The 21288-nt window shown below is 62.7% G+C and overlaps 1 protein-coding gene across 4 annotated transcripts; it reads left to right on the forward strand.

The window, feature by feature from the left end:
• Window positions 1–52: 52 nt before the first annotated feature.
• On the forward strand, window positions 53–12726 carry GATA5 (GATA binding protein 5). Of its 4 annotated transcripts, XM_087445012.1 has the most exons (8): window positions 53–164; window positions 801–1022; window positions 1833–2397; window positions 3755–3930; window positions 11062–11187; window positions 11692–11779; window positions 12106–12233; window positions 12489–12726. In XM_087445012.1, exons 1-8 carry the CDS (start codon window positions 135–137, stop codon window positions 12642–12644), a joined length of 1491 nt encoding a protein of 496 aa, XP_087301138.1. In that variant the 5' UTR covers window positions 53–134; the 3' UTR covers window positions 12645–12726. The 4 variants fall into 4 exon arrangements, with proteins under 4 accessions (XP_087301138.1, XP_087301139.1, XP_087301137.1 ...); XM_087445011.1 differs by lacking the exon at window positions 53–164 and having other exon boundaries at window positions 534–1022; XM_004430210.3 differs by lacking the exons at window positions 53–164; window positions 801–1022 and adding an exon at window positions 1348–1423.
• Window positions 12727–21288: the final 8562 nt, after the last annotated feature.

Here is a 21288-nt window from a genome sequence, read left to right on the forward strand (position 1 = left end):
AGGCTTGTGCAGAGTCCGCAGCCCGCCTGGAACCTTCAGTGGAGTCCCTGGCCCAGGCGTGAGGGGGACCCTGCTGCCATCTTCCAGGACATTCCGCCCTGGGCAGCCAGACCAGATCCGCCCTGGGAGCCTCAATGTGCACCTGGAATCCCTGTCTGCAGCAGGTGAGGAGGAGAGCTCATGGGGAGGAGCGAGCGCGGGGCCACCCCACGGCAGGCTAAAAGCGCACGGGCCGTGCACCATGGAGGCGCCCCTGGCCTCTGTAAGTGCCCTCTGCACCCTGGGCTGACCTACACGAGCGGAGGGCTCGTTTCTGCAAACGAAAAACATTCCTGGCCCTAAGGGCTGCCTGGTGAGCCCAGCTCCCGCCCAGCCAGTGTGGCTCTGCGCCTGCTGTGAGCTGTCCCCTCTGGGAGCTCCGGGCCTAGCGAGGAGGCGTGGGCGAACCGCCCTCATCAGTCAGCGAAGCTGAGCCAGCCGGAGGCCCGCTCTGTCCCAGCGCTGCCTTCATCGGGTCCACCCAGGGAGTGCCAGGGGATGCCTCTATGACTCGGGTGGCCCCCCTCCTGTGCTGCATTTCTGGTGCCTGGAAGAGGCTCTCCTCGAGTCCCCCAGGGCCAGGTGAAAGTCCCCCCTGGGTGGTGGCGAGGAGCCGGGCTGGGGCCTCGCGGAAGGGGAGTGCAGCCAGATGGCGCCTGCCGATCTGCCGCGCCCCCCAGCCGGGAACGCGCGCCGAGGTTGCCTCACTCGGTCAGAAATCGAGGAAACTATGGGACTCCTGTTGGACTTCGCTCCTGCAGTGGCCGTCGCACACCCGGTTCGAGTCCAGGGACACCGAGCCAAGCGATCCCCATGGAAGCCAGAACCCTGCGCTGGGCCCCGAGTCCAGGGACGCAATGAGGGGACCTCACCACCGCGTGTCCGCGAGCGCGGCGGGGCCAGAGTCTCGGACTCATCCTCAGACACGGAACCAGACACTAGGCCAGCCTTGGCGGGAGCCCAGGGCTGGCGAAGAAGGAGGGGTAGAAATCCTCGAATCCCCCGAACAAATTTAGAGAAGTCTACCCCGGGGCCCCACCTAGCACCGGCCGGCTCGCGTCGCCTGCGTTGGCCGGTACTCAGCGCCCGGTGCCCCAAGCCGTGCGTCCCCGTCGCCTTTCCCGCCGAGCCCCGCGAGCCGGGCCTGCTCGGGTCACGTGGCGCCGCGGCCGCAGCCCCAGCGCTGACCCCGCGGGGAGGAAAGGGAGAGCGCCGGGAGGGAAGGGGCGGCGCGGCGGGGGCGGGCCGGGGCGGGGCGGCGCAGAGGGGCTGCGGAGCGACCGGGATTCCCTGCGGAACTGCGCGGCCCCTGGCTCCCAGTCTCCAGCCCGCCTGTCGCCGGCCCACCGCGACCGCTGCGCCCTCCGGCCCTCACGACGAGCCGGTGAGTGCCCCAGTTGGGCCTGTCGCCTCGCGCCCCTCCCCGGCCTGGCGCCTTCTCCCAGCGCGGCGCGCCCCAGCGCCCAAGCCCTGCGCCCTGCGGACGTGCTAGGCCGCTCCTTCTCAGCCCCTGCCGACTCCGAAGAACCTCCCCGGGAACCTCTGAAGCCCGGGCAGTGGAGGAGGCGAGCTCTCCGTGTTGCGGCTGCGCCAGGGATGCCCCACGGGCGGCTCGGGGCCGCCCCCCGCCCCCCGCCGTTCTGCCCCCGCGGGTTCCAGGACTCGCCCCAAGAACGACCCGGCTGGGGAGTGGGCAGCGCAGACTGAGAGGCAGCACCTGCCGGACACGAGCGCGGGCGCTGGCAGGGGCGCACTGCCGCGGTGACTTCGACGCCGGTCCCTCTTCCCCGCAGGTCAAGGCCGAGCCCGGGAAGATGTACCAGAGCCTGGCGCTGGCCCCGAGCCCCGGCCAGGCCGCCTACGCCGACTCGGGCGCCTTTCTGCACGCGCCGGGCGCCGGCTCCCCGGTGTTCCTGCCGCCGGCGCGCGTCCCCTCCATGCTGCCCTACCTGCCGGCGTGTGAGCCGGGCCCGCAGCCCCCGGCGCTCGGCGCGCACCCCAACTGGGCGCAGGCGGCCGCGGCAGACTCGTCATCCTTCGGCTCCGGCAGCCCGCACCCGCCGGCCGCTCAGCCTCCCGGGGCCACCGCCTTCCCTTTCGCGCACAGCCCCCCGGGGTCTGGCGGCGGTGGCAGCGCCGGGAGCCGGGACGGCGGCGCCTATCAGGGCGCAATGCTGGCTCGAGAGCAGTACTCGGCCCCGCTCGGGCGGCCCATGGGTGCCTCATACCCCACCGCGTACCCGGCCTACGTGAGCACCGAGGTGGCCCCGTCCTGGACCTCCGGACCCTTCGACAGCAGCGTCCTGCACGGCCTCCAGGGCCGCCCGGCTGGCCTTCCGGGCCGCAGAGCCACTTTCGGTGAGTGCGGGCCTGGGAGGCGGCTCCACTGACTTGGGTCCTGGGTGCTGGCGGTAGCCAGGTGCAAACCCGCACCCTACGAAATGCACCCCCCACCACCACCACGTCAGTGTTTTCCTGGCCAGGTCAGCCTCAGCATGGGGCAGACCCAGAACTCTGGGGACACGTTCGGCTGGGCGGAATACAGCCTCCGCCACAATCTCACCCACCCCAGATGAAAAACACTGGGGCCTGAGGTCTTCTTTTACACGTTAGTGAGAAAGTATATGTATTTCTACCCTTCATTCCTCCGAACCCAACATTCTGGATCTTGCCAATTTAGAGGCTACCTCTTAAACGTTTTTATGAAAAGTTTTGGAAATGATTTTTATAAAGTTCAAACTACCGGTTTATTTAAGCAAGCCGCCACATTCATCTCTGTTCTAGAATGTTTACATATTCTAATTTGAGACCTGGTTTCAATCGCTCCCCGGGGTATGAGTTTGGATAATCGGATTCCAGGCCTGTAAAGCGCAGAATCGCTCCACCCGGTTTCTGAGTAGTCGGACTTTCTCATCCCTGCGGCCGGCCGAAAACCGAGGGCCACGCCTGTTTGCTGCCCGCAGGGACCCCCTTGGGCCATCCCTCCCGGGCGGGTGGAGACGTCGCCGCCGCTCCGGAGCGGCCTTTTGGCCCTCGCCGGCTCCTCGGCGCAGGAAGCGGGGTCCCCTTGGCCCCGGTGACGCGGGGCAGCCCCGCGCCTGGCGCCCACCCCCGGCCGGGTGATGATTGATCCCTGCCCCGCCCCCACCCGGCGCCCGGGCCGCCCGCGCGTCGCCGGCGCCTGGCCCAGCCTGGAGGGGAACAGGGAACCTCGCCCGCCGCGCCCCGTGCGCGCGCCCCCAGTGCGCGATGGAGGCCGAGCTGTGCTGCCTTCAGAGGGAGGACGGAGCACCACAGCAAAACTGGCGGTCAAGGCCCCATAGCCCCTGTAGGATCTGTTTCAGCGTCGCCACCGCCGCCCCTCCGGACCGTCCCACTTCGCAGAGGTGAAGGCCCTTCGGCCCCTCCCTCCGTCAGTGTGGACGCTCCTGCCTCCCGGGATCAAAGTTACGGGCGCCAGTGCTGGACCCGGTTCAGAGGGGGGTGGCTCCCTGTTGTCCCCTTGAGGTCTATTAACCAGCCCCCACAGCTTATAAAAAAGTGTTTTAAGTCTGGCACGAACTTTATGTAAATTTAAAATTAGAAATAAAATTAGATAAAATAAATTTTAAAATAAAATACATTTAAGGCACACACAATAAAAGGCAAGAGTGCTGCGGACGCCCGCGGGCGCCGGAGGACAGAGCCTCCGCCCACGAGCTGCCTGTCCCCGCAGTGTCCGACTTCCTGGAGGAGCTCCCCGGCGAGGGTCGCGAGTGCGTCAACTGCGGGGCCCTGTCCACGCCACTGTGGCGCCGCGACGGCACCGGCCACTACCTGTGCAACGCATGCGGCCTCTACCACAAGATGAACGGCGTCAACCGGCCGCTCGTGCGGCCGCAGAAGCGCCTGGTGAGTGCGGCGGCCGCTCCCCGACCGCGCGGGTCCTGGGCGGGCCGGGCTGGCAGCGCTGCGGGGAGGCTCGGGACGCGAGGGACAGGCGCAGCGCCCGGACGCACGCGGGGTCCACCCCGGCCCGCAGCCGCCCGCAGCAGGGAGCGCCCCGGGGAGCTGGGAGGCCCAGGCTGGGGTGACAGCGCCTGCCTCGCTGCTCCGGGATCCCCGCGCTTGGGGCTGAGCGGGCGCCGGGTCTGCGGGGTCTCCCGGGAAGGGATCGGCTGCCCAGCGAGCTCTGCCCCGGGACCCGGCTGGGCAGGACAGGGATGTGGACCCCGACTGCCCACTGGGGCTCAGCCCTGCAGCTCCGAGGGTGACAGGGGCTTCCACCTGGCTGGGTGGTAGGTCGCAAGGTGACCTGGCCCTGGGGCTGGGGCTGGAGGGGAAGGCGGCTGCTGGGGGGATGCTTTGTGGAGGCCGTGGAAATCCTGCACGGGAGGGGCTCTGGACTCACTACCCCTTGGGGAGCACTTTCTACACTTCTACCCCATACTGCAGGGATGGGGCTGACACCAGGTCTATGGCCGTTCACCAGCAAAACTGGTTTTCACTTTTGGCTCCTCCTGGCTGTGGCTGGGTAGGGAGTGGGGCCTGGGAGCTGGACTCCCACCCCCTCACCCCCGCCGGGGCAGAGCCCCCAGAAGCTGCATAAAAGGTTAAAGTTACTTTGTTCTATACAGTTTCACAGCCAAACTTTGATGTTCAAGTAATTTTGCGAATAAGAGGTATTCTTATTTTGTTGTTTGCAAGCTGTCTCAAGTTAATGAGGCTGCAGTGGCTCGCGGGGCCAAGGTGTGGGCAGGAGTATGTTTCTGGGGGTGCTGAGCCCTCTGGTCTAAAGCTGCTGTGAGCCCTGTCAGGGCCAGTGGGCCGGTTCTGGCCGATTCTGATGCGTCAGGCCCTGGGCGGGGCTGGTCCCTGGCTGAGGCTGTGGGGTGGCCCAGCCAGCCTGCCACGGTTGCTGTCATGGGCGGTGGGGCAGCCAGCTGCAGATCTTCACTAGAAACCCAAACCCGCTGTGGCGGCGCCTGGGCCCTGCCCTCTGAGGCCCGAGACCAGGCAGGCGGAAGCGGGACTGACCCGGACCCGCAGTTCGAGGGCAGCCCCTGGTTCTTCCTCTGATGTGGCCTGGAGTTTGGGGCTCTGCGGGTCCCCCAAGCTCCCTGCACTCACACTGTGCCTCTCGAAGGAGGGGGCCCTCACGGTCCACATGGCCCCCCTCAGTCTCCTTCCTGCCCTGTGATCACTCCCCCCACCCGAGGTGTGCTTGCCCGGCCCAGTATCTGGGGTGCCCTCACTGATGGGAGACTGAGGCTAAGAGGAAAGGGTCCTGGGGACTACAGTCCAGACCCCCCGACCCCAAGCACAGGCCGCCCCTCCTCTGGCTCTGTCCACTCTCCCGTCTGCGAGGCCCTGACTGGGTGCCAAGGACACGCTGGTAAACAGGAGAAGGAGGTGCGGGACCTCTCTGCCTCTGTCCCCGCCCCTCAAAAGGCTCACCTCCCAGCAGAAAATTCCTGACTTGGGGGGTGGGCAGGCAGGGGCCACCATGTTACCTTCACAACAACCAGATGACCACCTGGGGCTCAGAGACGCTGAGCAACTTCCTGGGCTCACAGCATACAAGTGGCAGACCCCACATTCAGACCAGAACTGTCTGCCTCAGACTCCCATGTGCTCCCCACTCACACTGAGCTCTCTGCCCCTGTCCTGGGTCTTCTGGCCCAAGCCTCTGCGAGATGAATTCCAGAACTGTCCCCGTGCCGTGTTGTAAAGATTAAATTACCTCGTACAGAACGCTTAGACAGGCCTCGGCCAGCTCTGTGGATGGGCTGAGGATGGAGCCCTTGGCCTGGTGAGGCCTCCGTTTCCTGGTCTGGGGGACACCGGGTAGTTAGCTTTGGGGAGGCCTACTAGGGTGAGGGATCTCTGTGTGCCTGCTCATCTCACGAGGCCCCGGAGGGCAGACAGCCTGGTCACCCTGTGTCCAGGCCCATGCAGACCCAAGTGTAGAGCGCACCCAGGAAGTGTTTGCCAAGTGGGACTGGGCTCGGGGGCTGTGCACAGGGCCCTCTGCTCCCTGTCTCCTTGAGCAGGGTCCGAGGAGTTTCCTTTGGCTTGCTGCAGGGTTCCTGCCTGGCACTTAAGGAGGCCACCGCCACTGCCTGCTCTTTGGCCCGTCCTGGCAGAGCCAGCCTCGCTGTGGAAACCCCAAGATTCTGAGTCCTGAGGCCAGAGCCCAGCCCACGTGGCTCTCAGCCATAGTGGGGCTGGGCCAGTTGCCCCACACTGGCCCCCTCTCCAGTGCCTCACTCTCTCTCGTGTGTGGCCGGAACTGATGGCCCAGGAGGCCTCCCCAGGAGGAACTGGTCCTAACCTTCTTTTAAATAGTTACAAACGTCCTAGAAGCTTGTCACCAAGAAGGCAGAGATGTGACAGCAACAAGTGCCCGTGCCGCCCCCTTTGGCCCTTTGCATCCACGTGCATCCTAAGTCACAGGCCGGGGAGTTGCACCTTTGATCTGAAGCTTCCAGCACTGTAGCCAAGCGGGTGGGCAGTCACGGTGGTTAGGTGACCTCCGTGTGTCTGCTCATCCGCCAGCTCTTACGGCCAGGCGCTCTTCAAGCCCCACGTGGCCTGCCCCCCAAAATCAGAGCCCAGTGGCCAAGGTCAGCGGCCCGAAGGCCCGTTGGCCCGAGGCCGGCTCTGGCGCCAGCTCCAGGAAGTGGCCAGTGCCCTGTGGGGCCCAGCGTCCTTCGCCAAGCAGATGGGACCTTGACTGAGGTTTTGAGCACTCATAGACCCCGGGTGTTCCTTCCGGCACGGCCCCACCTCACAGACTTTCCTCCTGTCACAGTTTGCCCTGAGCAGCAAGGGACACTCATCTTCATCAGGTTAACTGTCCACCACGTCTCCACTTCCAAGAGCTTCTGGAGGACCACTTTCTGGAGGACCCCTTTGAAATCAGAGCCATTTTCGCTCTCTCCCGACCTACAGTGCTCACTCTCCCCGTGTCTGGGGTGTGCTCACCTTGTCCCTTGTCCCTCTCCTCTCCCCTTTCCCTTCCTCTCACCCTGCCACGCTGGCTGCCCCAGGCTCCCAGGCTCCCTGCTGCCCACCGCTGCCCGGATTTCTCTGGATGTCTCAGATGCTTTTTTTTTTTGTTTTTTTTTGTTTTTTCTTGCTGAGAAAGATTCACCCGGAGCTATTGTCTGTTGCCAATCTTCCTCTTTTTGTTTGCTTGAGGAAGATTAGCCCTGAGCTGACATCTGTGCCAATCTTCCTCGGTTTTGTATGTAGGTTGCTGCCACAGCATGGCTGACGAGTGGTGTAAGTCCGTGACCGGGATCCAAACACGTGAACCCGGGCCGCCGAAGCAGAATGCACAGATGCTCACAGAGCCTGGAGCTCAGGGCCTGGAGTTTAGGGTGGCTCTGCTGCCCGAGCAGCCTTTGAAGTTTAACTGCTTTTGAAAAGAACAGACCAAAAAAGAAAAACAAAATACAGCAGGAGAGGTGTGGTGGTGAGGGCCCTGAGAGTGGCCAGGCCTGGCTGCTTGTCTGGACAGTGAGGAACCACAGATGGAGGCTCCAGGCTTCCATGGGGGTGTGGACAGCACTGGGGACATGTCCCCGAAGTGTGTTCAGCTGAGGGAGGCAGTTCTGTCCACCCCAGAACCACAGCTGCCACTCTGCCTCTCAGTGATTCTGAGCCCCACTTTCCTGTCTGTAAAATGCATTCTGGTGAGGGGACAGAAAAAGATAAATGGGCAAGCACTTCGAAAATTTTTTCAAGGTCGTTCTTTTTTTTTTTTTTTTTTCCATTTTCTTAATTTAATTTCCAATTTCTTAGTTTTAATTTATTCTCACTGTAAAAAGATTCTATCGTGGCTTCCAGATTTTTCCCTTGCACTCCCAGGGTTTGGGGTGGTGGGCGCGCATGCTTCTGGGGCTGTCTCCTACATACACGTATTCTGCGCATGTGCCACTGCCGCTGTTTCTCCCGCAGCCGTGGCTTGGAGGTGGCTCCGCTGTCGGTGCGCATAGCTCTGTTTCTTCCGCGACGCACAGGCCAATGTGGAGACGTTTGGGGGTGTGCGTGTCTGCCGGCGTGCCCACGTGTGCGCCCCCGTGGGCATGCTGTTGAAAACAACGCTGATGTGCACGTCTTTGCATGGGTATCTTTATGCCTCGTGGGAGTGTTTCTGTAGGAGGGGTTTCAGTAGGAAGTGGCCTGGAGGCCTGAGGAACCCACATTCTCATGTTGTGAGTCCTGCATTTCAATGATGCTGAGGTTTTCCTGGAACATGGGATGGGGATGTGAACTCTAAGGGAACAAAGGTTGGTAAAAGTGTCTGGATGTCCCAGCTGGACCCGGGAGGCTGGGGAGGCGGAGGGGTCTCTTAGTCTGAAGGCACAGCAGGAGGTGGGGATGTGGTGGAGAGTGGGTTAGGGTCACCAATTGAAATACAAGATGCACGGTTAAAGGTAAATCTCACATCTACAACAAATAGCATCTTAGTGTAAGTATGTCCCAAATGTCTCATGGGGCATACTTACACACAGGATTTGTTGCTTATCCGAAATTCACATCTAGCTGGACATCCTGGTTTTTTCCTAAATATGGCAGCCCTGGGGAGGGTCCCAAGGTCTCCTCCCACTTTAGGAAGGTGGATGGACTGGGGGACACAGGGGACCCTGGGCTAGGGCAGGCAGCAGGGCTGGGAGGAGACCCTGCCCCACGCTGGACCGTGGGCTCGGGGAGGGCAGAGGGCACCACTACGTGCATAGCTCCTGGCACTGAGAGGCGGACAGAAGGGAGGGAGGGGGGAAACTCGAATCGTGTCCAGTGAAAGCAGATGCTTTCTGGACAAGGTCAGGATGTGGCCGCTGGCTTCCCGGGTGGGGAGAGACTCCGGCTGGGGGCCCTGGTTGACTCCCGGTCCAGTGCTTCTCCTCAGAGCATGCCCCACCATCTGCCCCGGGGCTGTGCCACTTCCCTTCCGGGTTCTGCTGGGGCCTCAGCTGGGTGCCAGCTTTCTCCACTTCAGCCAGTGCACAAGTCCCAGGACCAGGTGCCCCCAGGGAGACCACTGGAGATCCCTGAGAGGCTGGCCATCAGGCCCAACACTACCTGGTGGCCATCGGCCCAAGGACGGGTCTCCCCAGCCAGGCCAGTGCTCCGGCCCTGCTTCCCTCTGGAGCCTCTAGGCCTTGTCCCTCCCTTGTCTTTGGTCCTTTAGTCCCAGAGTCTGGGCAGAGTCCTGCCTGGAGACGAGGGCCGAGCCTTAGATTACACAGGGCGGAATTCTCTGCAGCCTCTGACAGCGCCTGCGGCGGTGGCGGGGGTTTGGCGAGAGGTGGCGTCTCCACGTCTTGAGTTTTCTTGGGAAGGGCTGCTACAGAGGGCTTCAGACAGGCCCCACCCTCCCTCCCAGGCCATTCACAGGGGCAGGCCTGTGCCCCTGACCGGCTGACCACAGCCTGGGGGAAGCGGGTGGGCAGGAGATGGTCTGCAAGGTAGGCCACACTCCGTCACTGCAGCAGAAAGGATCCTAAAGACTGCTGACAGATGGGGAAACTGAGGCTGGTCCCATCCGCTCACTTCTAAGGCAGGACAGTCCCCTTTTGCGGCTCCATCTGGCCGTCTCGATTTTGATTGCCCTCTGGCTCAGTCGTGGGCTGGAGAAGACCAACAAAAAGACACACGTCCTTGGGACGACTTTGAGCGTGGGGTGTTCATGGGCTTCTGCCTCCGTGACCCAGGGTGGCACTAGAACACCACAGCAGGTGTGACCTGGTCTGACCCTGGCTGCCGCGGAGAGGACGCATTAGCGACCCTGCATCACTGTGGTCCCTTCGAGGGGGCCAGGCCCTGGACCAGGCGGGGACTGTGCACACAGAGGAAAGGCCTGGACAGGTTTAGCAGTGTCTGGGGGCAGGGCTGGGTGTGAGGAAGAAGCAACACACCGAGGACGAGGTCTGGGGGCAGGAGCTGGGGAGGCTGTGCTGCGGGGATGCAGGGAAGGGCTTTGGGTCCAAGGTGACTTGGGGGCCTGGACCGGGCACAGCATCTGGGGCTCCCAGACTGCAGGTGACAGGACCCCATCCAAACACCAAAATGTGAGTCGGACAGAACCCATGCCTGAGAGAGGCGCTGGGCTCCGGAGCTGGTGGGAGGGCCCCCATCAGGCCTTCAGCAGCAACTCCTCAACTGGACAGCTTGGCAGAGCCCCCCTCCAGTCCCCTAATCTTGTCCTGATTCCTGAGCCTCAGACAACCCACTCTCAGGATCCTTGGAGTTAGCGCTGTCTGGGCCCCGCCAGGCCCCCCAGTGCAGGGAGGTGTGGAGTCCCCAGTCAGATATGAACCTGGGGTCAGCTCAGCTGGGAGGCATGGGGAGGAGGCAGGCCTCTGGAATGTCGGGGCCTCTGGAAGGTTCCAAATGGGTCTAGTCTTGCTCTGACCTGAGGTGCAGTGAGCAGCAAGGGGAGATGTGAGTACCCTCAGTCCAGTGGGCAGTGGGGAGCCATGGAGAGTTGTTGAGCTGAGCACATGCTCAGAGTCCCAAGTCTTGGGAGGCAAGTGCCCAGAGGGACCAGCAGGCCCCTGAATGTTCGGCCTGGCCCGACCTCCAGAGGGGCCCCCTGTGGCCCCTGTGGGTGCTGCCCCACCACAGAAATGTGGGGTTAAGGCCCAGCGTTGGTAGCTAAAAAGAGATGACAAAAGAAAAACAGTTATATTTCTGTGCTGGGCTTTTCATGCAATCCTGACCCCGCAACAGAGCTGTGGTGAGTCTGTCATCACCCCCATTTTCCTGATGGGGAAACTGAGGCCCAGAGAGATGAAGTGACCTGTGCCAGGGCTCATGGGCATCAAACCCAAGCTCCGAGGAACCAAGGCTGCCCCTCATGACCTTAGCGCCCAGACACCTTCTCGCCAGCCCCACAAGGTCCAGGACCGGGCCGCCGGACAGTCCAGAGTCCAGCTGCCGTCCCTCCACTCGGCTGGCACTTGCTGCGCTGGCCCGAGCGGTCCCAGAGCCCCAGCACCCAGCCCCGGGCTCACACGCCTCCCCCGCCCACAGTCCTCGACCCGCCGGGCCGGCCTCTGCTGCACCAACTGCCAGACGACCACCACCACACTGTGGCGGCGCAACGCGGACGGCGAGCCCGTGTGCAACGCCTGTGGCCTCTACATGAAGCTGCACGGGGTGAGCGTTCGAGGGCAGGGGCGGGGCTGCCTTCTGCCGGGGTCAGGTCACGGGCCCTCCATGCCCCGCGAGACCAGGGGCCCTGGAGGAATGAGGCCGGGGTGGCGATGGGGGCGGCCTGCCTGCCAGTGGGCACCGCGCCTGCACCTTTGCTCTCAGGCCCCTTGTGCAGATGGGCACGCAGAGGCTCACAGCATCGCTGTGGCTCGTCCACGGTCGTTCAGCCTGGGGCAGAGGCTGGACACCCTGGTCTTGCCTCTGTGCGCCCCCAGAGCCCTCGCAGCCCCAGTGGCTCAGTGGGAGTTTGGGGCGGGACGGCTCCTCCTTGCCCCACCTGGAGGAAAGCGCCAAGGTGGGGGTGGGGGGCAGCTCACCAAGCAGGGCAGTGAAGACCTGGTCAGCGCCAGGAGTGACTGCTCCGCAGGGCTCAGATCAGGGCAGGTGGCAGTGCAAGAGGCCCTGGGGTGAGCAGAGACAGGGACCCACCCCTGCCGCCCCTGCCAGGTGCCGCGGCCCCTGGCAATGAAGAAAGAAAGCATCCAAACTCGGAAACGGAAGCCTAAGAACGTGGCCAAGACCAAAGGCTCCGCAGGTGCACTGGCGGGGACCCGCTGGGAGGCGGGAGGGAGCCCAGCCCCCACCCCCTCCTGTGGGGTACGCATGCTCCCTGGGGAGTCACTTTGAGTGTCTCACATTCCACCGTTAGAGATTTACATGTTTGGTTCGAGCATTGTCCTCCCGAAGTACAAATCCCCCCCAACGATGCCCAGATGGCTCTGGTTGGGCAGGGGCAGGGTGGCATGAGCTCGCCCAACAGTGGGGCAGGAGGTCGGGTCGAGGAGGCCACTCCCAGCCCCGCCCCCCACTCGCTGTGTGCCCAGTGCAGCAACTTCTTAAACACCCCACCTTCCTTCCCAGGGTCCACAGGGAACACCACATCCTCCCCACCGTCCTCTGTCCCCGACCCCGAGACCTCAGCAGCCACTTTGAAACCCGAGCCCAGCCTGGCGTCCCCTTCGTGCCCTGGGCCCAGCATCGCCTCCCAGGTAAAGCAGACGGGGTTGGGGGAGTTGTCCTTTCCCGGGAGCTCAGGGCTGGGCACACAGTGGTCATTGGTACCGAGAGTTGACCTGTGGCAGACGCCGTGCGTGTGTCATCACCTCAGTCCTCACGAGGGGTCCCCACCCAGTTCCAGGGGCTGAGGAAGCCCCTAGGACCAACCACCTGGTCAGGAGGCTCCCGACCCCAAGCAAGGCCGCCGGCCGCTCCTGCATCCTCATGCACCCCTGTCCTCCCTGCAGGCCCCCAGCCAGGTGGACGACCCCCTGGCCCCCAGCCACTTGGAGTTCAAATTCGAGCCCGAGGACTTTGCCTTCCCCTCCGCAGCCCTGGGCCCCCAGGCTGGCCTCGGCGGGGCCCTGCGCCAGGAGGCCTGGTGTGCGCTGGCCTTGGCCTAGGTCCCCAGGCACCCACCGGACCCACCTCGCTGCCTACTTGGCTCCAGCTTGGCAGAGACCGCCAGGCCCACCCGCCAGAAGAGGCTGGAGCCAGCAGGACCTCGAGGCGCTGGGCATCCCCCTACACGTCGGCAGGGAGGCCTTCTGTGCAGAGGGCAGTCGGGCCGCAGAGCAGGAGGAAGGCTGATGGGAGAAGTACTCGGGCCCCCCGCTCAGACAGCAAGGGAACCCCCAAATGCTGTCCGAGGCTCTGAGCCACACTAGCCACTCCAGCCAAGACTGACCCGGGGCACCCACCACCAACGTGAATTCTGCTGTCAGCACGGGCCGTCGTCATGTTTACAAGAGCAGCAGTTGGGAAAAACCCCAACCTCCTTTTGTAAAACCTGGATCACAAGTGAAATGACTGAGGCTGGGCAAGCAACAGAATGAGAGGAGCAGCCAGAGGTGGGACCTCCTGAGGCCTCAGAGTCTGTCCTTCATTTCCCACATTTGACGAGTAGAACCATGGCTCAGAGAACTTTCCCTTCTCTGAGCACAGGACTGCCAGGGACAGATGTGCCGGTCATGCACTGTGCCAGCACGCCACCCCAAGGGGAAGCCGTTCACATCACAGTCACCATGGGCTTGTGTATTTATTTGAATGGTTTTCCCAGAGCAGGCAGTAAAGGGCCTTGTTCTGAGTGAATCTGTGTATTGTGACCATTTCTCATGGGCAGAGTAAAGCATCTGGCCCCGTTCTGACCCACCAGAGGCTGGTGGTGGAGTGACCACATGTCCTGGCTTATCTAGGACCACCCCAGTTTGGTCTGTTGTCCCAGCAAGATTATTAATAACACCTTCTTTCTCTTACAGAAGTCTTCCACTCACAGAGTTGGATGATAAATCGGTTGGTCATCGTGGCTAGAGGCAGCCTTCCCAGGGAGCTGAATGGCTACTAGCATTGATGTCAGAGAGGCAATAGGGGGTGGAGGGGAGTGGGGCCTGCCCTGCAGAAGGGTCACAGTGTCACTTCTCTCCAGTTGCTGCCTTTCACTAACAAGACCTTCAGATTTTTCCAGGGAGCCAGAATCCTGGAAAAAAATTCTTTTCCAACGTGAAGTCTTCCAATTGGAAGCTTCCCCCCACCCCCTGCTAACTCTCATTTGGTTCAGAAGTCTTTTAAATATCGTGAGCACACCGAAACAGCTGTGAGCGGCCACCATTGCGCCACCCCGTCTAAAACTTTTCTTTGTGTTTAGAAATGGTCACCTCTGGCATCAGCTCCCGGGATGTGTCCGTTCAGCCTGAAGTTGTACCTCGAGGTTCAGCCCAGTTTACACACGATGCTCTCTTGCCTTTTTTTAAAGATAGATGATGCCATAAGAAAAAACATAAAATAAAAACCTTGATTCTGCTTCCCTCGCCCCCGTCACCTGCGGGATTTCCCAGCCTGGGCCTGCCTGTCAGGTTGGCAGTGAGTTCGACGTTCATTCAGGCCTGGCCGTCTGTCCTTTCAGAGATGTGTACTGGGGCCGGTCTGCTGGACCGTGCTGCGGCTCTGAGTCACATCGGGAGCCCTCAAGAGCGTCTGTGGGACCTAATGAGGCCCGTAAACACGGAGTGCCTTGAGGTCCCTGCCAGCAGGGAGAGACACACTGGGCGGGGCAGGGCGAGGGTCAGTGTGGGGGCCTACGCCGAGAAGTCATCGCTTCGAGGTCAGGCGGAATGGAGTTTGAGTTCCTGCCCTGCCACTTAATGCCCCTCTGGCTTAGGGTTGGGGGACAGGGAGTGAGGCGAGGTTTGGAGCAATGGCAGCCCCTGTGTCGCCACGTGGGTCTCGTACCTCTGACTGGGACACAGCAGGCAGCACCAAGCAGCGTTGGGGTGAACTCCGGGGATGCAGGGGCGTGAGGTATGAATCAGGCCCCAGGCAGGCCAGGCGCCGCTATCTCTCACTGTCTGAATGTCCACAGGAAGTCACTAGCCTCAGTGCCTTGGTCCCCGTCTGTGAAACAGGGATCCCCACTCTCCCACACGGAGGGCTACAGCAGGGACTGCCCAGAGGTGGGGGTCCCCAGGGGCCAGTTAAGTGCAGAGTGTCAGGGCCTGGGGCCGCAGAGTCTGCGTGCTCACCAGTGCCCAGGGGTCCCTGCGGCGGCCACATCGGGAACCACGTGGCCAGGCCAGGCTGCAAAGGAAACCCATCGGGGCGAGGGTCTGTCTAGCGACTCACAAGCAGCACTTGCAGCAAGTGGACTGGGACGGGAGAGATGGAAACAGAATGAGCGGTGCCCGCGGGGCTGTGTCCTGGGTGGACGTGCCTGGTGAGCCAGGGCGTGGCCTGAATGTGAGACGGCTATCCTGGGGAAGAGCTTGCTGCCATCTGGTCTCCATGCCCACAGGGGAGGAAACTGAGGCACAGAGAGGTTAAGGGTCGCCCAGCTGCAGAGGACAGTGCCCCCTTCCCACCTGCTGCCCAGCCTCCTCTCACCCTCTCAGGGCTCATGACGGGGTGTCGGGTCCCCGAGTGGGAAACCCACTTTATTAAATGGGGAGAAGTGAGCGGCAAGGCCTCTGCAGGTCTTCCCAGCCCAGGCTGCGGGGGAGGGCGCGAGGGCGACAGTCCCAGAGGGGAGGAGCTGTGAAAACAGATGGAGACAGCGGCAGCCTCCGCGAGGACCGCGGGCCGGTGACGATGTGGTGGTCGCAGCGGGGGCACCCCTCCTCTGGGCCAGGCGCTGTGCTCTGCACTGACCAGCGAGTCCCTTGACCTCCCCCCTCTGAGGGGCTGGGCGCCGTTCTCTGTCTTGCCTGATGAGAGAAACCGAGGCTCAGAGAGGTGACAAAAAGCACCGGGCCACAGTGGGGCCCTTGTGAAGACCCGGGTGTGCAGGGGACAGCACAGCATCCTCACATCGCAGCACTGGCACCTGGGAGTCCAGGGTCTTCTGTCTCTGCCTTAGTTTCCCCATCTGTAGGTCGGGGAGGGTGCCACATGCCTGTGGCCGGGTGTATAATCCACACATGTGGGCAGTGGCCTGGGCCCTGCAGGCAGTGCTTGCCCTGACCAACCCGAGGAGGGTTCCTGGAGGTGTCCACAGTGGGATGGGCAGGACAGACCAGGTCCCCATGGACAGAGAGGAGGGGCCGGGTGCCCCACCCATGAAGAGGTGTCACCGAGGGGAAGGGGGGATCTGGCAAAGAGGGAAGGAAGAAGCGATGTCTTCCCTCTGTTTTTGTCATTTTTAAGGACATGCCTAGGAAGAGGGAGGCTGAGTGTCCCACCTCTGGGCAGGGGCCTTGCTGCTAAATTTGAGCCCGTCTCCCCGAGTGCCTCTCTGGGGCCCGGAAGCTGTCAGGACCTGGAGCCTTAATATAGCCACGGGCACCCCCTTCCTGCAGCTCTTCCTCCCGCCAGCTCGGCCTGCTGCTCTGCCCCCGGTCATAAACAACCCGTGCTCCAGGGAGGCCGGCAGGCGTGGGCAGCCCCAGCCACTTATTAGGACGACAGGACAGAAAGGCCGTTTCATCTGTGTCCCAGATGGCGCCCTCTTCACTCGCCCTCATCTTTCGACTAACGCAGGTGTCCAGGAGCATGAGAAGGGGACCCTCAATCCTGCAGCTGTCCCCTCCCCTCCACAGAAAGTGTCCCCCGGGCCCCCGCGGGGCTCCCTCCTGGGTGCCTGGGGAAGCGAGAAGACCCAGCCAGTGAAGCCAAACAGGAGGCACACAGGGCGTAGGACAGGGGGACGCCCGTGGTTCCCTCAGCTGGGGTTGGTTGACCCAGAGCACCTTACAGAGCACCCCTTCTCCCGCCCCCTAAAGCCCTAACTCTCTGCTTCGCTCCAGGCAGAGCCGCGAGGCCGGAGTGTCCCGGGGACGGTCCTGCAGGGCTTGCTCCTCAACGCAGAAGCAGGCCTCCCGCACGTGTCCTCGAGGACGGAGGCAGGCTCGGGGACCCCAGAGGCGGCCGCTCACCCCGCTGCAGTTCTCGTCGGGGTGCGTTAGCTGCACACCACGGGGTGCACACGGATCCCCTGGGGCCCTTACTGGAGCATTACCACCGGCTCCGCCCCCACAGGGCAGCCTGGGGCCGCCCCTGCAGCTGCGCTGGACCTGAGCGCTTCCAGGTGGGGCCGGGGCTGAGGGTCAGTTTCGCCTTTGCTGCCTCAAAGGATGGCTCTTTGCAAACAGGTGCAAATTCTCCAAGGAGCTCATCTGGAAACGTCGGGCCCCTATCAGGAAGGGACAGTTGTTCTTTGGGGGTGCTTTGCGGGGTCCCAACTTTTTATTTGACCTAAAAAGACATTCCTGACAGAAGGCCAGCTGCTGCTGTCACCGTCATCGAAGACAGGCCATTCTGCCACCAAACACACCGGCCGCCGTCTCGCGGAGGGAGGAGGTCTTCACAGCCCCTCGCTGCCTTCCTTTGCCACACGCCCGAGGACTGTGGCCTCAGGGCTGCCGTTCTCCAGGTGCGTGGACAGGCCCTTGGAAAGGGGACGAGGGGCTCGGCCCCCATGCGGACCCCCTTTCGCAGACGAAGGCCAAAGAGACTGGTGCCCCCTGAGGCTGTGGGCCCGGGATGCCCCTCTTCCCACACATGCACCTCGTCGGGGGCTGAACCCGCCCCAGAGAGGAGGCCCGGCTGAGCCCCACAGTCCCACTGGAGCCGGGTGGGGGCGGCTGGCCCTCGAGGGCCACGCGGAGGCCCTGGTGGGCAGCCCCCCCGCAGTGCCCGGCAAGGCCCGCCAAGACGTTGACACGGACGGCTCCAGCCGCCTTATTTATTATCTGATAAAGGGCTCTCGGCACCACTGGTGGACGGCGTCTGGCTGCGCTGGGGCCTGGGGGAGGGGGAACGGGAGGCCAGACTGGGCCTCCGCACTGGACTCTGGGGCAGGACGCACTGAGGAATCTGGACTTTTCCTTTCCTGGCCAACGGCCTTCCTTCCCCACTGCCCATCGAGCCAGCGGGCCAAGGTGAACCTTGGCGCCTGCACAGAGCAGCCCGTGGGGCCTCCAGGTCTGGAGGTCATACCCCCGAGAACTTGCTGCAAGACCCTTCTACCCCTGGTCCCCAGACAAACCCCAGTTGGAGCCCTCCTCTCCACCCACCCCCTCCCACCCAATTACTGCCACAGCCCCTCCTCCACCCCCACTTGGCCCGGAGCTCGGACTTTCCATGATGCAGGTCTGGGCCTGTTTCTCCTTTGCTTCCAAACGCTCCAGTCCAGGTGCCACCCCACAACTGCACAGCTAGCCCCCCACCGTGACCACCCCGTGGCCTCAGGGCTTCCCTTCCCCAGCACCTGCGTCCACTCTTGGGTGCAGGGGGCACTCGCCAGTGTCCAAACGCATCCTGCCTCCGGGTCTTTGCATGCGCTGTTCCCTCTGCGTGCGATGCCCTTCCTCCCATGCACCTAACTGGTGATGTGGTACTCGAGGGTCAAGACCCCCTGATGCCACCTCCCCCAAAGAGTCTTTCTCAGGCAGTGCTAGGACGTCGCAATCCACAGGTCTCCACCAGGCAGAGCCATCATCGCTGCCCGCACTGCCCTTGCACCATGGAAACAACCTAGATGTCCAACAGGAGGGGATCAGCTAAGTAACTGACCGAAAGTGTGCAGTGAGCCTTTAAAGACCAGAGATCCTAAGAATATTTGACAATTACAACCTATTCTAAGATTTTTTTTCCCTAAACCTTCTCAGAGTTGGCTTTTATAACCAGGGAGGAGATGACAAAGGCGGCCTCCTCAGGGTCTCCACGGCCAGCCCTGCCCACCAGCGGCACTGCCTCCACATGCAGGGTGGGCCTTGAGGGAGGCCGACAGGAGACTGCGTGGGAGGGGGAGTTGGGCGCTCCAGGATGCGGGGGACCGCCTGGGGCCCCCTGGGGGAAATGGCCACCCTGGAGACCAGGCCGTGACCCATATAGATCCCTCCCCCGGGGCTCCAGCGAGGCAGGCGCTGCTCACTGTCCCTTCTGCTTGCCTTCGTGAGGCCGGGGGAGGCAGGGCAGGTCCCGCCAGGCCTGCACCCCCAGGCTCCTGCGCCACCCCCTTGGAGCTGCATTGCCTCTTCCCCCAACTGGTCACTTCTCATCCATCCAGCCTCAGCTTAGAGGCCTCCTGAGAGAGCCCCTGGCCCTGCTGGTCCCCCCGCTCCAAGCAGCCCCCACCCCGTGCTTCTCTCCTGAGTCCTGTCGCCTTCGTCCACCTGTCACCACAGGACTGAAGCTTCCCTTGTTCCCTCGGCCTCATCCACTTGAAGCAAGTTCCCTGAGGGCAGGGGCCTCATCCAGCCCGTTCGCCCTGTGTCCCAGCGATGAGCCCAGTGTCCAGCTGACACTCAGTGACAGGGGAACAGATGTGCGAATGAACCACGAGCTGGCCCTGCTGACCTGTGGGGGGCGGCTGACCAGCCCCTCCCAGGACTGCCCACCCCCTGAAGGCCATCCAGCTACCATGGCAGGGGGTGGGCTTCTGTCTGTCCTCTGTCACCCCGCAGTGCTCTCAGTCCTGCTGAGGACAGCCAGGGATGAGGACAAAGCGGGTGCGCTGGGTCCCGGGGGGGCCTGGGTGCAATGGGGTCCCCAGAAGCATGTTCCCAGAGGAGGCTTTGTTGGGGTGATTCATGGAGGCTGTGCTCCCAGATGCCCGGGAGGGAGAGGGGAGAGGGGGAACCAGCCCCAGCCCAGTCCCGCAGGAGCTGGAGCATGAAGCACGGCTCAGAGGTCGTCCTGGGCCCAGGTGTGGAAGTCGGCTTTCACCCTCCACCCAATGCAATCCTGGGCCTGCAGGGAAGTGGTCCAGAAGCCCCAGTCCAGGGTCTGCCTGTCCTTGGGGCGGGCACCACGCAGCAGAGGGAAGAGGGTGTGTGGCTGCTGCCTCCTCGCCCGACCACACGCCTTCTCCCTCCAAGGCCTCCATCGTCCGGCCAGCTCAGATGGCCGAGCCCCCTGGCCTGTCCTGGGTCAGGGGGCTAGGTGGGGTTGGAGGGGCCCTGCTGCATCACCCAGATGTTCCCAAGCCTGGACAACTGTGTGCAGGAACTGGGGGCCACTCGAGGGGCCTTCAGAGCCACGCACGCCCAGTGTGGCCACACGGCAAGGCAGGCCTCCCCCGAGAAGGCGGGTGGACACTGGCCAGACTGAGTCTGCTGGATTCTGGTTCCCAGAAATTTAGAAATGACTCCAGGAGAGGGAGGGGGCAGGAGGCCCTAACATGCTCCGAGGGCTTCGTGTCTGACCCCTGAACTCATTATTTCTAAGTCGTGTCTCGTGTTTGTAGGATGTGCCGAGTTGTTCAATGTAAACATTTTCACGATTACACAATTTTCAGCCCTGTTCTGGCATTTCTTTGATTTTTAATATGCAGAGGACGTCAGAAGACAGCCATGGGCAAGGCCCATTGATCTTGACCTCAGATGGACCCTGGCGGCCAGGAATGGGGTAGGTCAAGTTGAACCCCCAGTAGGCTGTGTGCATGGACAGGGAGGGTGAGGCCGCGCATTGGTGCAGGGAGGGAGGGATGAGGCCGTGAGGGGCCAGCAGGGGATGGAGAGACCAAGACAGATGGACACAGACACAGAGAGACAGAGAGAGGACAAAGCATGACTTTGACCCCTGACCCCATGGCCCCCTTGGTCTGATAGCCACAGCTCTCCCTTTCCCGGTGGGCTGTCCTGGGCCTTGTGTCCCTCCCCACCCTGTGATGCCTGCTGGCTACGGCCCCCAGGCAGGCCCTGGGGGTGACACTGGGGGCAGGAAGGGCTGAGGAGCACCCCGGTTGGCTGGGCCCGTAGGGCCGGCTTGGCGGGCGCTCCACAGTGGAAGACAGGCAGGTGGCGGGGAGGAGGATCCATCGTTGCTCCTCGAGGCAGCAGTCAGCCCTAGGCGGCAGGGAAAGCAGATGAGGAGTTTTTCCAGAGATTTTGAAGGAAATACTGAAATCCCTTCATGCTGGGTAGATCAGGACTGCTGATCCGGGGCCGGACCCGGCCACATTCTTCGAACAGGAGTCACCTTCCAGCAATTCCTAAATGAGGGATGCTGGTGGGGGAGAGTAAGGGAGGGGCCCCCACAGTGCAGGGGCTGGCCAGCCAGAAGCCCCACCACCTCCCTAGTGCGGAGCTTCCCTGATGAGTGTGCCGCCCTGGGAATAGGGGCTGTCTCCTGACCCCAGACCCCCAAGCAGAGCTCAGAGGTCACCCAAGGGCGCTGACCAGCTTGAGGCCAGCAAAATGCGTCCTGTCGGCTCTGGGACCGAGCACTGCCTTGACCTGCCTAAGAGACCATGGGACCTGGGCTTGGATGATTTGGGGTGGCGTCCCCATGGAGGGTGGGCAATGGTCCTCAGCCTGAACATGGTGCCCACTGACCTGTCTCCCACCCTTGGGGGCAGGGGCTGAGGGAAGGGGGCAGAGGAGATCTGGGGGCCGGGGGACAGTCACAGTGAGAGGTGCAATTTCCTCAGCCAAGCCAGGGATGTCCATCCCAGACACGAAGGAATAGGATTGACCGAGATGAATGGCTTTGGGGGCCCCTTCCCTCAGTGACCCTCAGCATGGGTTACAGAAGGATTGGGGGTGGGGACAGTCCCCCCCCACCATGAGCCCCTGAGTCCATCAGTGCAGAGCCCGGAGCCGAGAGTCGAGAGTC

Source organism: Ceratotherium simum, chromosome 21 (assembly GCF_057802395.1).
Source record: "Ceratotherium simum simum isolate JZ-2026a chromosome 21, ASM5780239v1, whole genome shotgun sequence".
Taxonomy (NCBI): Eukaryota; Metazoa; Chordata; class Mammalia; order Perissodactyla; family Rhinocerotidae; genus Ceratotherium; species Ceratotherium simum.